The following is a 21,576-nucleotide window of genomic DNA, read 5'->3' as shown; positions in this document are numbered from 1 at the left end:
AATTGATCATTAGGCTCAACATTTCATAAAAGCAACATGAACCTTTGCAATAGTCCAGCAAACTAGACAGTAATGAGTAATCTCACTCTGGTATCCTTTGACAGCAAAACCTATATATCCATGAGCAAAACATCTTCTCCTAAAATCTGACCGTCGGTCATTTAGTCATGTGACACAAGTCACATGATATTATGGAACCAAAAACCCACCTGCTCCGTATCTGATTGGAGCTCGCTCTTCTGCACCACCACGTCATTGGTTAAGCAATAATTCGTGTATATGCGAGTCATTTAATAACTGTTTTGCACCAGTTAGCAGGTTCAGTCATGTGTTTTTGTCTGGGTGTCGTCTGACTGCTTTATTTCCCCCTGTTCTGATTCCACCGTGGAAACAATGCTTTTGTACATTGGAGCTGTTCTGTTTTGCGCTGTTATAGGTAAGGGACAACATTTACTTTGTCACTGTGTGTGTCCAGTTAGCTGCATGCCACGAACAGCTATGCTAGCAGAGCTTGTTGTTGTTACAAAGTATTTTCGTGATATCTGTCTTTCCTGTTGCTAAAAATATACTTTCAGCAGTAGGTAGCCTATTTTACAGCAGCGGTGAATACATTTTAAATGCCTTCACTTACTAAGGAAAGTATGTCGGTACCACTGCTATTGGTAATGAATATATATTGGTACTTCACCATATGCTTAATTCCCTCGCAGATATTTGCTAGTGATAAAAGAACACTGTTGGAGCACATTTTCGAGGACAGCCACAGGCCTATCCAATGAATACGAATCCGATCAGTCACAGTACAGGAAATGTACACATTACTATCTATGGTAAAGCACCTCTTCTGTTTGTTTTTCAGCGACAGAGGGAAAAGCCGTCCCTTCCCTTCCAAATTTTAGTACCAGCTATCATGTCAAAGGTAAGCAGTGTGCGACATCAAATTACTCATTAGGGCCTCGTATTCCAGCCTCATTACAGGGCTGTCACATTTTCCATTGCAGGAGTGATCTCTCTGCCCTATGCCGAGATCAAGGAGCCGTTTGAGGCCTGGTACGACCAAGCGGAAAAGGCCAGCCGAATAGACTACTATCATGGTAAGGAACCTCTCCTCCTTTTAGTTGTTTCTCTCTCTGTTTTCCCTGCTAGTCTAGGTGCTGGGAAAGTTTTGTATGCGCTTCATTTATCGGAGAATATCTCAAGTGTTATAGACTAATATGACCCCAGTGAACTGAACAACGTGGGATGTGTGACAAAATCTCTATAATTTTTTTTTCCTTTATAGATATCTTCATACATTTCTACCAGATTAATCTTCATAATAACAGAAATACTTTTTGTATTACACTTTGTCTAAAAATCTTAATAAAATGTGCAAATTAGGCAATATCTCATTAAATATGCGTAGCCTACATATAAACCCTTTAGTAGAATTCCTGGATACGATTTGTATGCACTTCATTTAGCGAAGAATATCTCAACTGTTATAGACTAATATGACCCCAGTGAACAACATGGGATGTGTGCCAAAATCTCTAACCGGGATGAAAGTCCTGAAAATGACCACAACAGGTGACACTATCACACTACGTGCTGAATGGGACTTTTTTTTTCCTTTTATAGATATCCTCATACTTTTTTAGCAGATTAATCTTCATATTATGAAAAAAACTTTTTGTATTACACTTTGTCTAAAACATTTAATAAAATATGCAAATTAGGCAATATCTCATTCAATATGCATACTGTTTCTTAGCCATTTTCATTATATATCAAATCAGAATGTTTACACTCTTCTATGACCTTATAATCATTGTCATTGTGAACATTGTGATCCCCTCAGAAAATCTGTAACTTCAAGGGTTTACATGTACGCATATTGAATGAGATATTGCCTCATTTGCATATTTTATTAAATTTTTAGACAAAGTGTAATACAAAAAGTATTTCTGTTAATATGAAGATTAATGTGGTAGAAATGTATGAAGATATCTATAAAGGAGAAAAAAAAGTCCCATTCCCTAGTGTGATACTAGTGTCACCTATTGTGGTCAATTTCAGGACTTTCGCCCCGGATAGAGATTTTGTCACACATCCCACGTTGTTCACTGGGGTCATATTAGTCTATAACAGTTGAGATAATCTTTGCTCCACAAGTGAAGGAGTTCAAGTAATACAAAAAAATATTTCTCTTAAAGCCACTACGAGTAACATGGCACGTTGGCGTCCCCTTTGGACAGACAGACGGCAGTTAGTATGGATCACGATGAGGTAATGTGTTTGTGTTGTTGATGTAAATAATGACTATTTCAGATAATGGTTATCTGATGATGGTGAAGCAAAGCAAACTTTGTGTTAGTACCAACCGCTCATTCATTTAGGAGTAAACACTGCAGTCTAGTTTCGCTCTCGTGAAATTGTATACACGTTGCTTGGCAACGCCCTCGTCCCGCCCGTAGCCTATATCACTCTCCCTTTTAGCTTTTCTTCATTGCATTCTCTTTTTTTTCCTTTGATGGTTCAGCCCCGTTATCAGTCATTATGACGACAAATAATGCCTCATTTCCACCGAGTAGAGCGGGTCGGATCGGAGCGGCTCAGAGCGGGACAGCTCACTTTTAAGAATCTCGGTGTTGTTTCCACCGCGGACCCTACCTTTACTGGTAGGGCGGGGTTTATGACCCTACCCTTACTGGTAGGGCGGGGTTTAGGCTGGACTGCGATATCCGCCGCCAGAATATGGGTCAAACTATAGGGTTGTGGAACAACTGTGGTCAAGCCAGCGGTCTCTCGTTTTTGCTTGGTCAAACCAGCCGCTTCTTTATTTATTCCCCCCGTGTTGTTGTGAGCACAGAGACTGCTCGGTGCAACTGATAGACAGTGAGCGAACAGCGCTGGCTACGTGACATCGTAGCAGTGGGACACAGTGTAGCCAACTGATTATTTTAATGACGAGGAAAAACACCACACAATAAACAGTGCCGCGCTCACATTTTCGCCAAAACAAGACTCTCTTCACTCTAGCCGAGGTGACTACACACGGCGGAAATGATTCTTTCGACCAACTGTGGTCAAGCCAGCGGTCTCTCGTTTTTGCTTGGTCAAACCAGCCGCTTCTTTATTTATTCCCCCCGTGTTGTGAGCGTGTATTTAGCCTAAAACTATCTAGGCTATGGCGTAAACCAGGGCTATTCAATTAGTTTTGAATGGGGGCCGGTTGGTGGAAATGATCCGAAATGAGGGGCCAGAAAAAAATGCCTAAAATTGATGAGCATCACATCAATAGCTACATATACTGTAAAACACTACAACGACATAGGAGTGCATATATTGTCTTTATTTTATCAAATAGAGTTCACCAGCTTATCAAAAAAAATCCCTATTTGATTAACATAGGCTGCCTGTTGTTTAAGTGTTTAACAATCTTATCAGTTCAGGAAAACACAATAGGTTAACTCTTCAACAGTGCCCCAACAGTGTATTTATTTACTGCAGATACTGCGGCCTTTCACGCAGTTATGACCATGCAAAAGCACACATCGCGCGTGCTAGTACATTAATTGTGCACCACATAAAAATATATGATTATTTTTTTTTTGGGTCGGTCGGTAGTCAAGGCGGACCGAAAATCGGACTGGGTGTGCGACCAGACCAAAAGCAGTAATAAAAACTATATAAAAACGTCTTTCTTTGCACTGATGGTCTCGTTTGCTGTTAAAGGTAATTTATGATTATCAGAGGAAACATGAGGCTGTTTAAAAGATAATTAAATGTTACTCGTAGCCGCTTTAATATGAAGATTCATCTGGTAAAAAAGTATGAGGATATCTATAAAGGAAAAAAAAAGTCCCATTCACCACGTAGTGTGATACTAGTGTAACCTGTTGTGGTCATTTTCAGGACTTTCGCCCCGGATAGAGATTTTGTCACACATCCCATGTTGTTCACTGGGGTCATATTAGTCTATAACATTTGAGATATTCTCCGCTAAATGAAGCGCATACAAAACTTTCCCAGCACCTAGACTATGCTCGGTTGGATTGATGATGTGAAACTGAGAGCCTGTTGTGTCAGACCAAAGTGACCAGAGCAGAACGTAAGCACTCCTGTCTTACACAAACATAGAAGTGAAAGAGGATGAATAAGCACTTTTTGGGGGGGAACTTGTTCTGTTGACTCGTGTTAACTCATGTGATGGGACCTTCAACCTTTTATCTGTCTTGTTTGAGCTGGGTTTGTCTTTTCTATCTTTACCATGTAGATGAGGATAAGAACAGACAGTTTAACCCTTATGCCCTATTAAAAAAAAGTTACACTGGGACCGTTAAGTTCATTTTGTGTATTTTGACCTTTTAAATTGCATTAAAATTATGAAAGATCAATATTTTTTCACAATTTTTTTTTCCATATTTTTCATGAAGGGGTTGTTGTTCAATCTATGTCATGATTTAATTAATCACAATTAAAAATTAACCCTTTAGATGCCAGTTTCGATCATATACCACCAACTCCTTTTTTGAAAAACGGCACAAAACGGATAAAATAAAGTTTAACTAAATTAAATATTTTGATGCAAGTGCAATAAACTGAGCGTTGTGTCAAACAGCAACTGCAAATAACTGCCACCGAAGCGCACGCAGCCTGTGTTTTCCACGGCACCGCGGAGCTGAAAACGGTCTCTCCTTTCTCTAGAACATTTTCAGGAATATAACTGTCCAATTATTTCAAAGCAGATGATAAAGTTACGTTTATAAAAAGGGGAGACGACACCTGTTACTCTCAGTTAGTAATGAGTAGCCTAGACTCCAGGACAGGTGAGCATGCAAGGTGCTCTCCGCTTGGAAAGAAAAGTAAAGAAGAAGCCAGGCTTACTTCAGGCACATTCGCTCCGAGCCAACAACAGTTACGAAGCCTTAACTATGGAATATGGGGATGAGATTCAAAAACCGACCGCTGTAACGTTCCGTTAATGAGGAATTAGTCGTGGTAATTATTCACGGACACGGAGTGAGCATTACGCGGTTGGATATAGTCTACTGCTTTGGTGAGTTATTTATATGTATTTAAATTGTAGGACAACCATTTTATATTATTTGCTGCCCTTCTTATGACTTAGGCTATTTTTTTGTTACAGCTACAGCCCATGCTTTTTTTTCTCTTTTTTTCTCCCCACCGCATACCTACTCGTACTCTATTTAATTACTTTCAGTGAGGAAAAGGTGTTTTAAACTTGTGGGGAAAAAATCCTTTATCATATGGCAACTGTGACTGTTTGACAATAAGCATTGAGCGCTTTATTGCGGTGAACCCTTGTTCTGCAAACAGATGCGTTGCGTTCTAAAAATAGAAAAAAGTTTAATGAGGAATCGATTGATCCTCGAGGAATGCAAGCGATCACACGAGTAGTGAAACTATGATATAACTGATACATGTTATTGCAAACTTAGATTAAATGAGTTTATAACATCTAGCTTTAACCTCTCTCCCTTTGCTCACACACACACACACACACACACACAGGCCAGGTGTCGACGTACCAGCTGGGCGCAGAGCAGCCGTGGGGCGTATCGTATAAGATCACTCCTGAGACCACCGAGAAAGAGCTGAATGTCATGAAGTGTTTCCAGGTCAACGGGACCAAGGATGAAGCCGTTTCACCGCAGGGCTCACTGCCCGATGTGCAAGGCTTCCAGGTCTGTGCAGCATTCCAACACCAAAACACAGTTCATAAGATTGATCCGTCTATAATTACCCTGAACAAACTTGCATGACACTAAGTCAGGTCCTGGAACCAGTACAGGAAAAAAAATATTGAAGAAAAAATAACCTATGCATTTCCATTGTTGCAACATTTTCTTTGACCCACGTAGTGAGAAAATGAGATCATAAGGCTGTAATAATCAAGCAAAGAGTATTTAATCAAACAACAGAGGCTTCATGTTCTTGGATCCTGTAAGAACATGGAGGTCCATCCGATCCAGGAAGCCCCGCGGTGACTTTCTGAGAAGAATGGCAAGGAACAGTACAGGGCTCAGGTGTCTTATCCTGGCAACAACAATGGCTTCAGTTCACATAACAATAATGCAAAGCTCTCAATTGGTCAGTCATGTGGGGGGAGGGGGACAGTCTGAAGATATAGTAGGGGGTGTTCTGAGCATAAGACAATAGAAGAGGTGTGACCAGTCTAAGCGGTTTGGTGAATATGCATTTGAGGAATCTACATTTTAGTTTTAGAATTAAACACCATGCAATATATCTCATTACCCTTATAAGAATTTTAGGAATCTATACAAGATAAATACAATGTCTCTTATTGCAGATATAAGCATTCTAACATTTGAGTCCGGAGATATATCATATGCAATATTTGCCATTACACCCATTTAAAATGTAAGTGCAGACTGAACTTGAGTAGACGGAGTTAAGTGTTACTATTTGCATTAGTGGTTTTGTGGGATGGGTGAATTCTTGTAAAGGGGCCTGCAGATCTTCCAAAGAGTCTGGTACACTGCATATCTTCATGACTGAGATTTACAGTATGTTCATTGGGCTGTTGACTCTTTGCCATAGTCTCATAGCCTTGCACAAATGCAAACTCATCGTGATGTTGTGGACTGGGAACAATCTGGCTACACACAAACAGATGAATAAGCATTATCCTCTTTACAAGAAGACACAATCATGTACCACTCTTCTCCAACATGGATTTTTTGAAAAACAAATTGTGTCATAGTTTAATAAACATTTAGTATAACCAGGATCTTTTTTACTGTTAAAAATACACTCGCATTGTTTTTTAAATCTGTGTGCTCACATTTCAAAAATGTTTATCTCCCCTTCCATAGTTCCTGAGGATGGAGTACTATGGAGGTTCCCTGTGTGAGGTTTGGCAGAATGTGACCACTGTGGGTCACAAGAAGAACACATACACACTGTGGGTGACTCACTCAGAGAGCGGAGCAGAGAGCAAGGCGGACCCCCCCACTCCCCTCCACTATGAAATGATGGGATACAACACACTGCTGGGTTCACATTATGACAAATACCTGGTAGACTACAAAGAGTTCAACATTCATGTGGACCCCAAAGTCTTTTCTCTGCCCGAAGGTTTGTTCTCTGCTGATATGGTTTTTCAAAAATGTCAAGTGTAAAAATAGAGAAATGAACCCTGCGTTCTAATACCCATACTTTCTGCTATTTAGTATGGTAGAATAAAGATTTAGGATGGCCCAATTCGTGTGGTCAGATTTAGCATGCTTAAAAATACCCGGATGTATCAACTCGTCCGGCCAATACTTTTAGTGTTGAAATCAGCATGCTATTTGGGCGATTCTGAACCACAATCTAGCATGCACCGGAAGTGATGTCACATTGACGGAGCCTCCGTATGAAAACAACCAGGGATGCGACGGATATAAAAGCAAGTGCTAAAGATTGAGGCGCAATGTTATGATGAAATAAATAAGTAAAAGTATGTCCCAAATCAATTGTATGCCTACTGCACTAGATTCTTTTTATAATCAGATGTAGTATGTACAGTAGAAAAAAAAGATTATGCGATTTGGAACGCAGCATATATGAATTTTTTTTCCCTCCCTCCCTCCAGTGATGAGCTGTGGGTCATTTCCTGGTCCAGGAGTGGAGCACCACATGTTGGCCAATCCAATGAAGGATCTCATCCACACCTCAGCATCAGACCATCCACAGCGCATCTTCAACCACTTCAAGGACAAGTTCCAGCGTCAGTACGGCGATGAGAGAGAACATGAAAAAAGGCAGCACGCTTTTGTTCATAACCTCCGGTGAGAAAAGGAGTCGGGACACTAGCATGGATATAGATATACAGTGGCTTGAAAAAGTATTCATACCCCTTGAACTTTCCCACATTTTGTCACGTAACAACCACACACGTACATTTATTTTATTGGGATTTCATGTGATAGATCAACACAAAGTGGCGCATAATTATGAAGTGGAATGAAAATGAAACATGGTTTTAAATTTTTTTTTATAAATAAAAAACTGAAAAATGTGGCGTGCAAAAGTATTCAGCCCCCCTGAGTCAATACGTTGTAGAACCACATCTCGCTGCAATAACAGCTCCAAGTCTATTTGGGTATGTCTCTACCAGCTTTGTACATCTACAGACTGACATTTCTGCCCATTCATCTTTGCAAAATAGCCCGAGCGTCAGATTGGATGGAAAGCGTCTGTGAACGGCAATTTTCAAGTCTTTCCAGATATTATCAATTGTATTTAGGTCTGGACTTTGACTGGGCCATTTTAACACATGACTATGCTTTGATCTAAACCATTCCATTATAGATATGACAGTATGTTTAGGGTAGTTGTCCTGCTGTAAGGTGAACTTTCACCCCACTCAAGTCAGTTGCAGACTCTAACAGGTTTTTCTGCCCTGTATTTGGCTCCATCCATCTTCCCATCAACTCTAACCAGTTTCCCCTTCCCTGCTGAAAAACAGGACCCCCACAGCATGATGCTGCCACCACCATGTTTCACAGTGGGGATGGTGTGTATAGGATGATGAGCAGTGTGAGTTTTCCACCACACATTGCATTTTGTGTTATGGCCAAAAACTTCAATTTTGGTCTCATCTGACCTGAGCACCTTCCTCCAACCCTTGCCACAAACCATCCGGGGGACGCAGCATATTCAGATGAGACCAAACTTGAAGTTTCTGGCCTAAATGCAAAATGCAATGTGTTGTGGAAAACTCACACTGCACATCACCCTGAAAACACCATCCCTACCGTGAAACATGGTGGTGGTGGTAGCATCATGCTGTGGGGGTCCTTTTCTTCAGCAGGGACAGGGAAGCAGGTCAGAGTTGATGGGAAGATGGATTGAGCCAAATACAGGGCAGAAAAACCTGTTAGAGTCTGCAAAAGACTTGAGACTGGGTGGAGGTTCACCTTCAATGAGGACAACTACCCTAAACATACAGCCATATCTACAATGGAATGGTTTAGATAAAGCATAGTCATGTGTTAGAATGGCCCAGTCAAAGTCCAGACCTAAATCCAATTGAGAATATCTGGAAAGACTTGAAAATTGCCGTTCACACACTCTGCATCCAATCTGATGCTGAATCTGAAGCTCGAGCTATTTTGCAAAGATGAATGGTAAAACAATGTCAGTCTGTAGATATACAAAGCTGGTAGAGACATATCCAAATAGACTTGGAGCTGTTCTTGCAGCGATAGGTGGTTCTACAACGTAATGACTCAGGGGGGCTGAATACTTCTGCACGCTACACTTCTCAGTTTTTTTTATTTAAAAAAAAAATTGTAAATCATATTTCATTTTCATTCCACTTCACAAATATGCGCCACTTTGTGTTGATCTATCACATGAAATCCCAATAAAAGAAATGTACGTGTGTGGTTGTGACGTGACAAAATGTGGAAAAGTTCAAGGGATATGAATACTTTTTCAAGCCACTGTAGATAGCATGGATATACTGTAGATGTGGTTTTAAATTATGCCCGTCTTTTGTTACTGTAGGTATGTCCACTCCAAGAACCGAGCGGGGCTGCCCTTCTCTCTGGCTCTGAACTCTCTGTCAGATCGCACCATGTCGGAGCTGGCCACCATGAGGGGAAGGAGAGGAGGAAAGACCCCAAACAGAGGGCTCCCCTTCCCCTCAAAGCTATACCAAGGAGTGGAAGTACCTGAATCAATTGACTGGAGGCTTTACGGTACGTATATATACACAATAAAAATCTAACGATTACCATAAAAAGGCTGCGTCCTTGAGGGATATTCCTATATTTTCAACTCAAACTATGCCCGTTGCAGGTGCTGTGACCCCAGTGAAAGACCAGGCCATCTGCGGCTCCTGCTGGAGCTTTGCCACCACTGGAGCAGTAGAGGGCGCCCTCTTTCTGAAGGTAAAAAAAGCTGCCTTCATTCAGTCACCTTCAACAGTCCCATGTATTCAAATGACGGAGCTACTTCCTTATTCTCTCTGAAGCCATATGTTCAGCATGGTGACTCATCTGTTCATGTTCTGCTTGATTTGCATTGCAGCTATGTTTGGTGGTAATCTATTCTAGGTTATTTAGACAAACTTTGTATGGATCGGAACAGAAAATACAGCACTTTAAATAGAAACAAAGAAAACAACATGTGTCAAAGGTTCTAGATAAATGTCATAGAAAATTGGGGAAGGTTTGCAGTGAGGTGGGGTTCAGCTTTGTGACATTTTGGACACAAAAAACACCATTAGAATATTTAAAAAAACAACAGAAAACAAATTATACTAGGGTAGATGGTCAGTATAAAATGCATTGTAAAGTATATTTGTTGTCAATGTTTGTGTAAGGCTGGCATGAAGACGTTTGTGTTGGAAGCTAGCTGACTCCCTGTGAATGAGAAGAAGTCCTCCCCTTCAGAGCAGGGGGCTGTTCATTGTGTCACGTTCACTCACGTTAGACAGGGTTGGTGAATGTCAGTTTTGGCCTGCTGCCTCCATCCCATACAAGTCAAAACTCAAAGGCATTCCCTTTCCCCTGTTGCCAAGCAACTCGATTCCAACATTGGACGTATTATTACGGGATTTCATGGCCCCCCTGTTGAAATGACTGCATTCTTTTACTCCTTACCCTGGGCCAGCAGCTGTCTAATTGAAAGGCTGGTAATGGAGATTTGTAAGGAGGTAGTTGAATGATGGAAAAACATTTGTTTGTGATTGTTTATTTTTAAAAAAAATTTAAGGTTTTGAATTAGGAAGTATCTTTTATTGTCATAATGAAGTGTGCTTCTGGACAGAGGGTAGGTTAGAGTGCTATTTAATGGGTGAAAAAATGCAGTATTATGAACTGTTGAAAGCAAGTTTTATAATTGGTTCTTGCTGACATGACACCCCCTTGTGTAAGCATTTGCACGAGTGAATCATGCAAATGCTACCATTTAAAGTTTTACCTTCAAATGTTTTACAGTGTTGCTTGGGCTTGGGGAACGTTTTGTTGAGAAGTCACTAAAGGAGGAAGTGACTTACATGATGAGGCACCTCTTTTTCTTCAGCCAGCTACATAAACAGCAGAGAACTCTTTTAATATTGACCTACCCTGACTGCCTAGCATCCTGTGGACAACAGCTGGTGTACAAATGTTCCTTATTAAATGAGTTGTTCATACATGTGTCATCATGTTTTGCTCTTTGTCTTGCAGACGGGCTCCCTGCAGGTTCTGTCTCAGCAGATGCTGGTGGACTGTTCCTGGGGTTTGGGCAACAACGGCTGTGATGGAGGGGAGGAGTGGAGAGGCTACGAGTGGATCATGAAACATGGAGGCATCGCCACAACCGAGACCTACGGAGCCTACATGGGAATGGTGAGACGCTCTTAAGATGTGATGCCCGTGAAAGCAAAATAGTCTGCACGTCCTTACTGCATAGCACCGCATCTGAACTTATTTTAGTGATTGTGTCTAAGCGAGGCGTACATTTGTGAATGCGTTTTATTTTTTCCAACACCCTCCCACATGTGGGATCCATAAATTTAAGAGGCGATGTATTTTCAATTATTCTAAATATTTTTACTCAGATATGTGTGATATGTGACATATGTTTACTTGGTCATCAGTTACTGTATGTTAAAATTCAATCATCAGGAATAGCTGCTTGTTATAGTTGGGGTAAAATAGTACTATGCATGTACTGTATTTGAGTCACTTTGAACTCATGTCCACCTTCTCTGCTCTGGCCTTGGTGGCTGGTCAGTTTTCCAAGTCAGTTACTTTCATCATCACCAGGGGACAAAGAATGTGCGAAATGGTTTCCAGTCCTGTCACACTCCAGAGTTCAGTATTAACGCTTGTGTTTCTGTCTGATCAGAATGGACTTTGCCATTTGAACTCATCCCAGCTGACTGCCCGTGTCCAGAGCTACACCAACGTCACCTCAGGAGACGCAGAGGCCCTGAAGCTGGCGCTCTTCAAAAACGGCCCTGCAGCTGTCAGTATTGATGCTGCACATCGATCATTTGTTTTCTACAGCCACGGTGTCTACTATGAACCTGCCTGTGGTAAGTTTAAATCCAGTCTCACACAGCCAGACCAAACCACAGCTAGTAGTATGGTCTGGAACCAAGCTATATCGTTTATAGTATAGGGGGGAAAACTGGGCTGGCCTGTTTTCATTTCCCTAAACCAATCACAATTGTCTTAGGCGTCGCTAAGACCAGGAAGCCGAAACGTGTCCTTTCAAAATAGTGCAATTTGGTGCAGACCATGGACCTTTTATAAAAGATGCTAGCCAACACTGTTAATGACTCCTGCCGTGTGTGTGCAGCAACATTATGAGCTGGATACAATCAAACTGTTTCAAACACACGCATGCAGATTCTGTTCAGAAAGCGGAGCATAAACGGTAGGCTACAGCGGGGAAGGGGAGGAGTTTGACGCTGTTATCTAGCGGGAGTGCTATACTAGAGGTTTATTTCCAGTTAGCCAGACTAGTTTTACTCTAACTGTTATTAATACCTTCTTTATTATTATTTTTTTTTTGCAACAACAGTTTTTCTCCATATTTAACTTTGCATTCTCCGTGTGTGTTCCAGGAAACACCACTGATAGTTTGGACCACGCCGTGCTTGCTGTGGGATACGGCACCCTGGGTGGGGAGCCGTACTGGTTGGTAAAGAACTCATGGTCCACCTACTGGGGCAATGATGGCTACATCCTTATGTCTATGAAGGATAACAACTGTGGGGTCGCCACTGATGCTACATATGTTACTATGGCATAGATTGACCCATTTCTTCCATCAAGAAATCTATTTGTTTATGCCACTACGTGAGTGCCTGGAATGAATATGAGTGTTTTTTGTTTTATCAAAGTGAGCTGCTATGTGATGATGTGTGAAATGTTGCTGTTCAATGGAGTGAATTGATGTGGAAGCACAAAAGATAGAAATCCACTTTTTTTTTTTTTTTTTTTTTTTTTTATTGCTGGTGGCACATAGCTACACTGCCTTCATTTCAGTTGCACAAGGTACATTTTGTGAGCCATCCACTTGTGCTGTTATCATTTTTTTTGCATTCAAATGCACTGGTCTGGAATCAATGCAATAAAAATTTAAAATTTCCATATGTTTGCTTCTGTGACATCACTGTATGTGCAAACATACTTATGCTGTAGACATCAGTAAGGCATGCTTCCTACGGTCATGCAGTGGAGTAACAGGATATCCGCTCCACATATAAAGCATTCTGCCCTACATTCATTTGCAATAGGAAAAACAGATTCTGCTGCACTTCTGATCCATGCTCCTGCTTTTAAATATATACACTAGTTCATTTACACAATAACAGCCCTTATCGAGTCAGTTTACACCTAACAGTAGTTCAGTGTTATAAAAAGAGAACAAACCTCGACAAACGATGATCATATCAAATATCTCGTCGCATGCAGATCAGTCATAGCTTCTACACAAAACTACAAATGACCCAAATAAGTCTTAACAAAGCTACATTCGGCGGAATAAAGTTAACTAGTGCATGCTCAATCTCACTTTGACTTGTTTCATTTCTCTTGGCTTGAGAAGGAGAACATAGAAAACGAGGCAGTTGTTGGTTCAATACAGCATAAAGATGCAACAAAGATCTTATAAAAAAAAAAGATCCACAAACATGGTTCAAAAATATACATGTGACAGTCTGCTATACAGTCTTCTTGGCCAATCTGGATCTTCAAACCACTAAAAGTTTAGACTCTTGAGCTCTGAGTTGACGTGTTTAAAATCTATAAATCCAACCACGTGCAAACTCCATATTTACAAAATCTTCTGGGGGTCTATTTATTCTGTCTCACAAATATATCAAAACAACTTGTCAATTGAATTATGGTGTCAACACCTTGAGAAGGACACAAGATTACAAAACACTATTGCAACTATTTTAAAGAATGAGTATTCCTGACTTGTACTGGTTTTGACCTGCACCTTGTAAAACAGTATGCCCTTGTTTTAGCCCTGGCAGCATGTGTGACTGCCTGCTTTGTGCAACGGTGCATTGCTAGTTTGGTTCATGAAATGCCTGTGGTTTTCTTGCATAGAGCTCTTCATCAAATCCTGACAGGTTATTGCATAGAGGGTGTTATGTTTCGCACTTCATCTGGTAATAACGTTGAGGCTGTCTTAATATAGGAATAATGGAATGTGCGCATCCATTTACACACATTCAGGGCTGGCTTGCTAGACGTCGTAGATTCTCCTCATCTGTGACCGGGGAAATATGCTCAGACATGTCCGGGTTCTCCTTGTTGGGAAGAGACCTTCAGGGGACAAAACACCACATCAGATCACTGATGTTGGGTCTTCACATTGAAACCAACATTTTACATCCTGTTCATGGAGGCTGAGCGGGAAAAGGCACATTAAAGCTATAGTGCGTAACTTCTGTCGCCCCCATGAGGAATCCTGAGAAATTACAACAACACTGTAGGCGCATCTGCATGAGGTAGAGCCTTCAGTTATTCCGTATTGGATTTTATACCTTCTGCTGCTGTACGTCCAGGTTTTTTAAGCAGTAGAATCAACAACTGAAACATTTCTTTGGCGTTTCTTGGGATTTTTCTGAGCTCCTGCGCCAGTGTCGAGGGCGACACCAGTTTGTAAATGCTGTGCCATACTGAGAAATACAGAGAGAGTTTTGTGGAGCTGATAGGCTTAATCAACTTTGTGTCAACCCGTTTGGCGATGGCTTGAATGTACCCGCTTTTATCCATTTATATGAAAAAGCTACACACTATGGCTGTGTTCGGAAAGCCATACTAGCGTCCTACATCCTACATACTCAACATCTATATACTACATACTGTCTACTCAAAGATCGATTGTGTATGCGAGGTGCGTCGAAACATTCATACTGAAGTATACTCAAGCAATAAAGAATTTCTTCTTCTTATTATAAGATTCCGGCCGTTTAGACGCTGTTTAGCGTATTGCCGCCCTCCACAGGTTAGATATAGAACTAGATTTTTACATACAGTCCTGTGTTGTGCAGGAAATGCAGAATTGTAAATAAAGAATAAATAAAAAAACGTCCTTGTAGTTTGAAAAGACGCAATGCATTGTGGGGCGTTTGAGTAGGAAAAGTATACAATCGATCCATACCCAAAATCTTCCCGGAAGTTAGTACTCTTCCGGGAATTTCTCACATACCCAAACTCGCATACCCAACCGTCAAACATACTCAAATTGAAGTTAAAATGAGTATGAGTAGGACGTTAGTATGGCTTTCCGAACACAGCCTATACCTTTAAGAACACAGTGGACAAAGAGCCCAAAAGTGACGCAAGAAACTATGAAATCCCTTTCAACAGCTGGTACGCTATTAATCGTTCTTTGTAGTCGAGGTCAGCAGACACACTGACTGTTTTGAATACTTTTGCAGATGTGTTTAGACTACTAGAGAAGAAATGGACAAGGCCATATCTGCATTGTCACAGGCAGAGAGGAAAATAGAGACCTAAAATTATCTGTGTATTAGAATGAATCTTCTTAAAAAAAAAGAAAAAAAAAATGTTCTAACTGTAGTAGCTGTGTATCTGTGTATCTGAATCTTATGGCAGTGGGGGCGGGACCCGATAAGCCTTTGGCTTCTCCTGCTTCCCTTCGGACGATAACACAAAGTAATATGTATGAATATGCAATGAGAAAATTATGTATTATGTGTAACTGTCCGGAAGAATAATAATAAAATAAATAAATAAATAAATGATTAATAAAAATACTGTTTATTTTCCAACAAATTGTACTTTAATCTCTAAAGGGAAAAGTCCCTCCCAAGTAAACACAGATATGTCATATCATAGTACCTGATGTCACAGTTCTCTATGTCTTCCAGTGTGTCAGGAAGAGGTCTGCCGGCGGTTTCGGGCAGAGCCAGGGCCAGGACAGCACCCAGCAGCGGGGAGGCAGCGAAGATGAGCAGAGGCGTAGTGGGGCTGTGGTTATGAAGCAGGTTGATCATGGGCGCTAACACACCTCCCATCCTCGCAAACATACTGGATACACCTATTCCTGTTTGTCTGTATAGGTAGCAACACAAAAGTTGTGGATATTACAAAGAGATAAGAAAATCACTTAGTTTGGGATCACTTCTGCGTGAAAAAAGTAATTTAAGGTGCACTATGCAGTTTTAGGGGGAGGGGGATTTGTTTACATTAGCAGAGCCGGTAGTAAGTTAACAAAACATATTTTCTGTACATACAATGCAAAGTATTGAATAGTTCTATCGTCATAAATAAAAAAACTAAATTATTTTGGGGCACATGGAACCAAACGTACGACTAAAATATGTTTGTAAGCAAAACTGTGGACCCTGCTGCTTTAAACGACGAAATTGAAACAGTAACTTTTCAGGTAGCTTTCTAGCTTCAAACAGTGTTCCAGGGATCCAATTAGGGAAATCTTGTTTATTCAGATATAAGAAAATATGCCTTTGAAAATGTTCACTTTTCTGACACACCCAAAGTTACATAGTGCACCTTTACCATTGTGAAGGCATGTCTTACCGAAGCACAGTGGGGAATATCTCGGCGGTGTACACATAGATTACGGCAAAGGACGCGGTTATGCCAAACTTCCCTACCATGGCGAGACCGGTCAGGACATTGGAATGCTCTTCACAGATGAAATACATAATTGTAACAGTTATTTGAGGGTGAGATGGAAAGATTATGTTTTTGACAGAACAATACAAATTAACAGTGACCCTCTTACCTGCAGGGACAGCGAGCATGAGCAGACAGGCGAGTCCCCCCACAGCCAGGAATCCACTCTGGGACAGCCGGCGACTGCATGGCAGGACAAACAGGACCAGGGTACGAGCCGGGATCTCAACCAGCCCAAAGACAAAATGGCTCAGGTAGAGGTCTGTCCCCAACCTGGACACACCCAGGGACAGGCCGTAATACACCAGCACATTGACAAACCTTGGGTAGAACCGGGACAGACAAAAAGGAAAACGGTTCGAGGAATATATAGAATTTGATCTGTTTACTGAAACTTAAGAGCATGCGCGCACACACACGCACGCACGCACGCACACACACACACGCGCACGCACACACACGCGCACACACACACACACACACACACACACACACACACACACACACAGTTTACCAGATGTAGAACAGGATGATGGCCCTCTTCCTCATCTGTGGTGTTCGTACGAGGTCCAGTGCTGAATGACTTCGCTTCCCTCCTCCTGAAATGACACACTTTTGGACCTGGACACAAACAAAACCAAGGTTCCTCTCTAACTGTTAGACGGATTAACATTTGGCAGTAGGGAGAAATGGACCTAGGGCTGGCTGCCATACACAGGTCAGGGAAGTAGGAAAGAATTGACAGCTTTGGTCTTTTTCTGGGTGTGTTGGACAATAATAAATATGTATACCTGTACAGTGGGGGGTAAGACCCGGCCGTTAACTAGCGCTGCCTTTCTGAGGAGTGCGATGGCTTCTTCATTCCTGTCATTGGCCAACAGCCACCTGGCAGACTCGGGAACCACCCTGACAGGAGATAGAGTGGAGACAATGACAGAATCAGGGGGCAGGGGGCTAACTAAGAGAGCATTCATGTGCCCTTGTCTTGTATGAAATGTAATGACATAATCTTCAGATGCCCGTTGAACTTCCCACCATATATAGAAGATGAGCAGGAAGCCCGGGACTGATATAGCCAGCTGCAACTTTCTCCAGTCTCGTATCATGTACGCTACGCCCGCTAGCAGCATGTAGCCCAGGCCGAATGCGTAGTCTGTGATGATGCCAGCCAGCATGCGCCTCTTGGTACACGTCCACTCAGTGCCTATGGAAAAACAGGGAGAGGAGAGGAGAGGAGAGGAGAGGAGAGGAGAGGAGAGGAGAGGAGAGGAGAGGAGAGGAGAGGAGAGGAGAGGAGAGGAGAGGAGAGGAGAGGAGAGGAGAGGAGAGGAGAGGAGAGGAGAGGAGAGGAGAGGAGAGGAGAGGAGAGGAGAGGAATCATGGTTTGGGGGTTAAACAGAGGTGGTGGGTTGGAGCTTTAAGGCAGGGGAAAGGGTGGCAGGGTTTTTTGTGTTCTGGGATTTGGGCAAACATAGCACAAAAACATATGAGACATTATTATACTTAAATTACACTAGGCTTATCTGCAGATATGACAAATATGTGAATGTTTTTCTGGTCCAACTGTGGCTGCTTGTTACAGCTTTTTGTTCACAGTTTCCATTATCCATATGTGAGGAATCCAAACTCCCTACGAAATATTCTTCTTATTGTGCATTTAAATTGACACTAGCTATTTCTAATCTGATAACAAGTCTGTTACTGTATACCCATGCCATGCTCTGTGAGGCTGTATATAGGCACAGCTTTGCTATGTCGGCATGCTCTCAATCACAATGCTAAAATGCTGATGTTTAGTTTAGTTTAGTATAAGTTTAAACCATATCCACCTCTAAAACGTCAACTTTTTAGATGATTAGCTCATTAATCAGTGAGGGTGTTTGTATGTGCGCGTGTGTGTGTGTGTGTGTGTGTGTGTGTGTGTGTGTGTGTGTATGTGTGTTTTTCTTCTTCTAAGTTTTGTTAGTACCGAGTACAAAGGCATTGATGATGACTCCAGATATGGTGGTGCCGACTACAAAGCGGAGGGTCACGTAGATGGGAAAGTTGGGTGCAAAGGCCACAGCGACTCCAAACACAGTCTGAAGAGCGATGGACAGCAGCAGGATGAAGCGACGGCCGTACCTTGTGCAGAGAGAGTGGAGGAGGTGTGGACAATGGGTTTACTCTCTTAACTCATGCACAAATGAGTCACTGTAACAGGGTCAGACCACGCTACAATGCTAAGGAAATGGCTGTGTTGTATCAGTAGCCTAGGTCACATGTTATCGAGAGAGAGAGAGAGAGAGAGAGAGAGAGAGAGAGAGAGAGAGAGAGAGAGAGAGAGAGAGAGAGAGAGAGAGAGAGAGAGAGAGAGAGAGAGAGAGAGAGAGAGAATGAATGAATGCCTACCTGTCAGCCATGGCTCCAAACACCACAGATCCCACCAACAGGCCAAACATGTAGATAGATGAACTAAGACTGTTCAGTCCGGCTTGGTCGCACACCAGGTCCCACTGTTCAATAGCAAGAGGGAGAAACAAACATATTATTTTATCATTTATAGATTGGTGCCTGTGGAATGATACAAGCAGGTATCACTTTCTGTGGGTCCGAGCTACTCAAAAAGGACTCCATGTTGACATTATAATAGTGTATTGCATCAACAGTGAATACCAACTGCAAGCAAGCAACTGTCCAAAGGACCAAGGTAAAAGCTGCAGGTTTGCTGTGTTATCATGTTTAATAGGCCATGCAGCTCCTCTTTTGCCCCAAGACTCCCAAATGTGGATTTGTATTGTACTTGGTGTATCTGCCATCATGTCTAAATAGATAAATAAAAATACAATATATTTTTATCTTTAGGTGGAAAAGATAATTGTGTATCTAGTACATTGTGATATTACGTTCCTTAATTTTTTTATTTTTTAGGGATTTAAGAAAATCCCTCAGACTTGGGTGCTTCTTAAGCCTAATAACAAAGGAATAATTCGTTATCATTTCTACAGAGGAAAACAGAAGCGTCTCTCACATGCAGGTTGTATTGCAGCTGATTGCCCCTGTTTCCATGCAGGAGCATGCATCTAGGAATGAATAAAGTTGCATAACAAAGAAAACACATGATATTTATAGTTCAGATCAGCATGTAGCGTACCTCGGTGACTGTTGTGCTCTGGAAAGTCTCCCTGCTGTACACCCAGCCTCGGCCACATGGGACGCGCTCGGTCCGGTTCCCCTGCTGCTGGACTTCAGAGGGGAAGCAGGTGGAATCCGAGAGGCTGAAGTTCAGGCTGAGTGAACCGGGAAAGGAGGACTCATTCCCGGGTAGTGTGCCCGGGCTCTCCCTGCAGTGATGGGGCGGCGTGGCTCCGGTGAAGATGCTCACCATCATGTGGAAGGCGAGGAGGATCTGGGGCAAACAGATCCATATGTACAAAACCTTCTGATATTTGCCGAAGCCTCCGATGGCAGAGAGGATCTGGTCGAAATTCATTTTGGGAAATGTAAGCCAAGTTGGAGATTTAGACACTGCCTATTGTGCAGCAGCCGGTGTGCACTAGGCGTTGGGCAGATAGTAAACAACCACCAGACAGTCAGAGAGGTGGTAAGGCTAAACAAGGTGAATCCTACTCACTCTGACAACATGACCCATGCTCAGTAGTCCTGATGAAAACAGTAACTGATAGAGATCATCTTCGAGCCGACATGGTTCACACAGGTTGATGAAATGATCCGAATAAATCAGATCTGATATCCAAAGGTTTAGTTGTTTTCCCGAATGATGAACTGCTTCAGCTTGATGCGTAAAAAACTACAAGTGCAAAACTGTCCATCCATTGTTTACCAAAGGTGAAAGGGAAAAGGCCATGGGCTACATCCGACAAACTGCCAGTGCTGTTTTGACGCTCATACTGTTTTTCTGCAGTCTGGAGAAACCCACGCGCATGAATGGTAGCTGGGAGCGCGTATTGTGTGATGTAGGCTATCCGTTACTTACAATAGGGAGGGCTCATTACAAAATCCAGTTCAAGACGCTCCAGTGCAAGACTCGGGAACACACCTCACCACTGTGTGAAGGAATCTGTTAGAGCGCGTATTCTTCATGGAAACAATGTGCGCATCAGTTGCGCATACCGCCATTCATCATATTGAGTTACATTTATCAATTGTTTATTTTTGCTGTAGCCTATAAATGCAGCATACATAAGTCTGCTTGAAATGTGCCAAAACAACATCATCGCTACAAATGTGCTCAGAGGTCCTCTGCTGCCATCTATTGGCCGAACATTAGATTATATACTTCTCTCACCTTTATGAGTCTGCCATTCATAATGGAGAGCTCACTGCCGCTTCTGCCTTCAGGTGCAATGCATTAAGTTTATTCTCTCAACTTCTGCAGGCTGACACTACGTTTTCTGATGGGGTAGCATTCAGTGTGGGAAGAAGTATACAGATATTTTACTTCAGTAATTATAGCCTACCACATTGTAAAAGTCCTGCTTTTTAAGCTTTACTGCCAGTGAAACGTACTTAAAAGTATGTGCATCAAATGTATGTAAAATATAGTATCATACATCATAGTCAAATGATTTATTATGCAAATTCAAATGGGGAGTAAAAGTATAAAGTTGCACAAAATGGAGCAACATTAGTACATTTGTGCTAGTAGGCTATACTTGAGTGATTGTATTTTACAAAATATTATGACAAAGATACCCACATATTTGCATAATACTAAAGGAAACTACAGTCCCCCTCCAAAGTGTTTTTAAACCAGGTTTTGAATTCACAATGAACACTAAGAAAATAGCTGGCTCCTCTGTCAATGCAACACAGTTACATCAGTTTGAGGCGATGTAAAGTCTGTGACATGATGGATTGTTGCGTGGTGGAGATGAATAAAAAAAAAGTTAGATACACCAACGATCATTCCACTGGGATCATTCCTCCATTGGGTACCACA

The 21,576-nt window shown here is 41.8% G+C and overlaps 2 protein-coding genes across 2 annotated transcripts; one reads left to right on the top strand and one right to left on the bottom strand.

Annotated features, from left to right (window-relative positions):
• The first annotated feature begins 294 nt into the window (after positions 1-294).
• LOC307263936 (digestive cysteine proteinase 2) lies at positions 295-13,104 on the top strand. Its single transcript, XM_080045238.1, has 11 exons — positions 295-436; positions 860-919; positions 1,002-1,094; positions 5,518-5,690; positions 6,843-7,104; positions 7,604-7,799; positions 9,523-9,716; positions 9,817-9,908; positions 11,190-11,351; positions 11,854-12,043; positions 12,578-13,104. Exons 1-11 carry the CDS (start codon positions 394-396, stop codon positions 12,763-12,765), a joined length of 1,653 nt encoding a protein of 550 aa, XP_079901364.1. The 5' UTR covers positions 295-393; the 3' UTR covers positions 12,766-13,104.
• A 1,093-nt stretch (positions 13,105-14,197) lies between these two features.
• Positions 14,198-20,106, bottom strand: LOC307264477 (solute carrier family 22 member 6-B; the record flags this gene model as incomplete). Its single annotated transcript, XM_080045890.1, has 10 exons — positions 14,198-14,291; positions 15,837-16,049; positions 16,536-16,644; positions 16,744-16,955; positions 17,149-17,255; positions 17,426-17,540; positions 17,670-17,838; positions 18,604-18,758; positions 19,026-19,129; positions 19,768-20,106. 10 exons carry the CDS (start codon positions 20,104-20,106, stop codon positions 14,198-14,200), a joined length of 1,617 nt encoding a protein of 538 aa, XP_079902016.1.
• Between the last annotated feature and the right edge of the window lie 1,470 nt (positions 20,107-21,576).

The sequence above is a fragment of the Ammodytes marinus genome, assembly GCF_949987685.1.
Source record: "Ammodytes marinus genome assembly, chromosome: 17".
NCBI lineage: Eukaryota > Metazoa > Chordata > Actinopteri > Uranoscopiformes > Ammodytidae > Ammodytes > Ammodytes marinus.
Note: the sequence above shows the minus strand (reverse complement) of the source record. Positions and strands in the feature narration are given on the sequence as shown.

Excerpts from the sequence above, each read along its gene's own strand:
- LOC307263936 (XM_080045238.1), top strand. The coding sequence starts at position 394 with ATGCTTTTGTACATTGGAGCTGTTCTGTTTTGCGCTGTTATAG. Across the intron at positions 5,691-6,842 it reads CCGATGTGCAAGGCTTCCAG|TTCCTGAGGATGGAGTACTA; the intron begins GTCTGTGCAGCA and ends CCCCTTCCATAG. Across the intron at positions 7,800-9,522 it reads GCTTTTGTTCATAACCTCCG|GTATGTCCACTCCAAGAACC; the intron begins GTGAGAAAAGGA and ends TTGTTACTGTAG.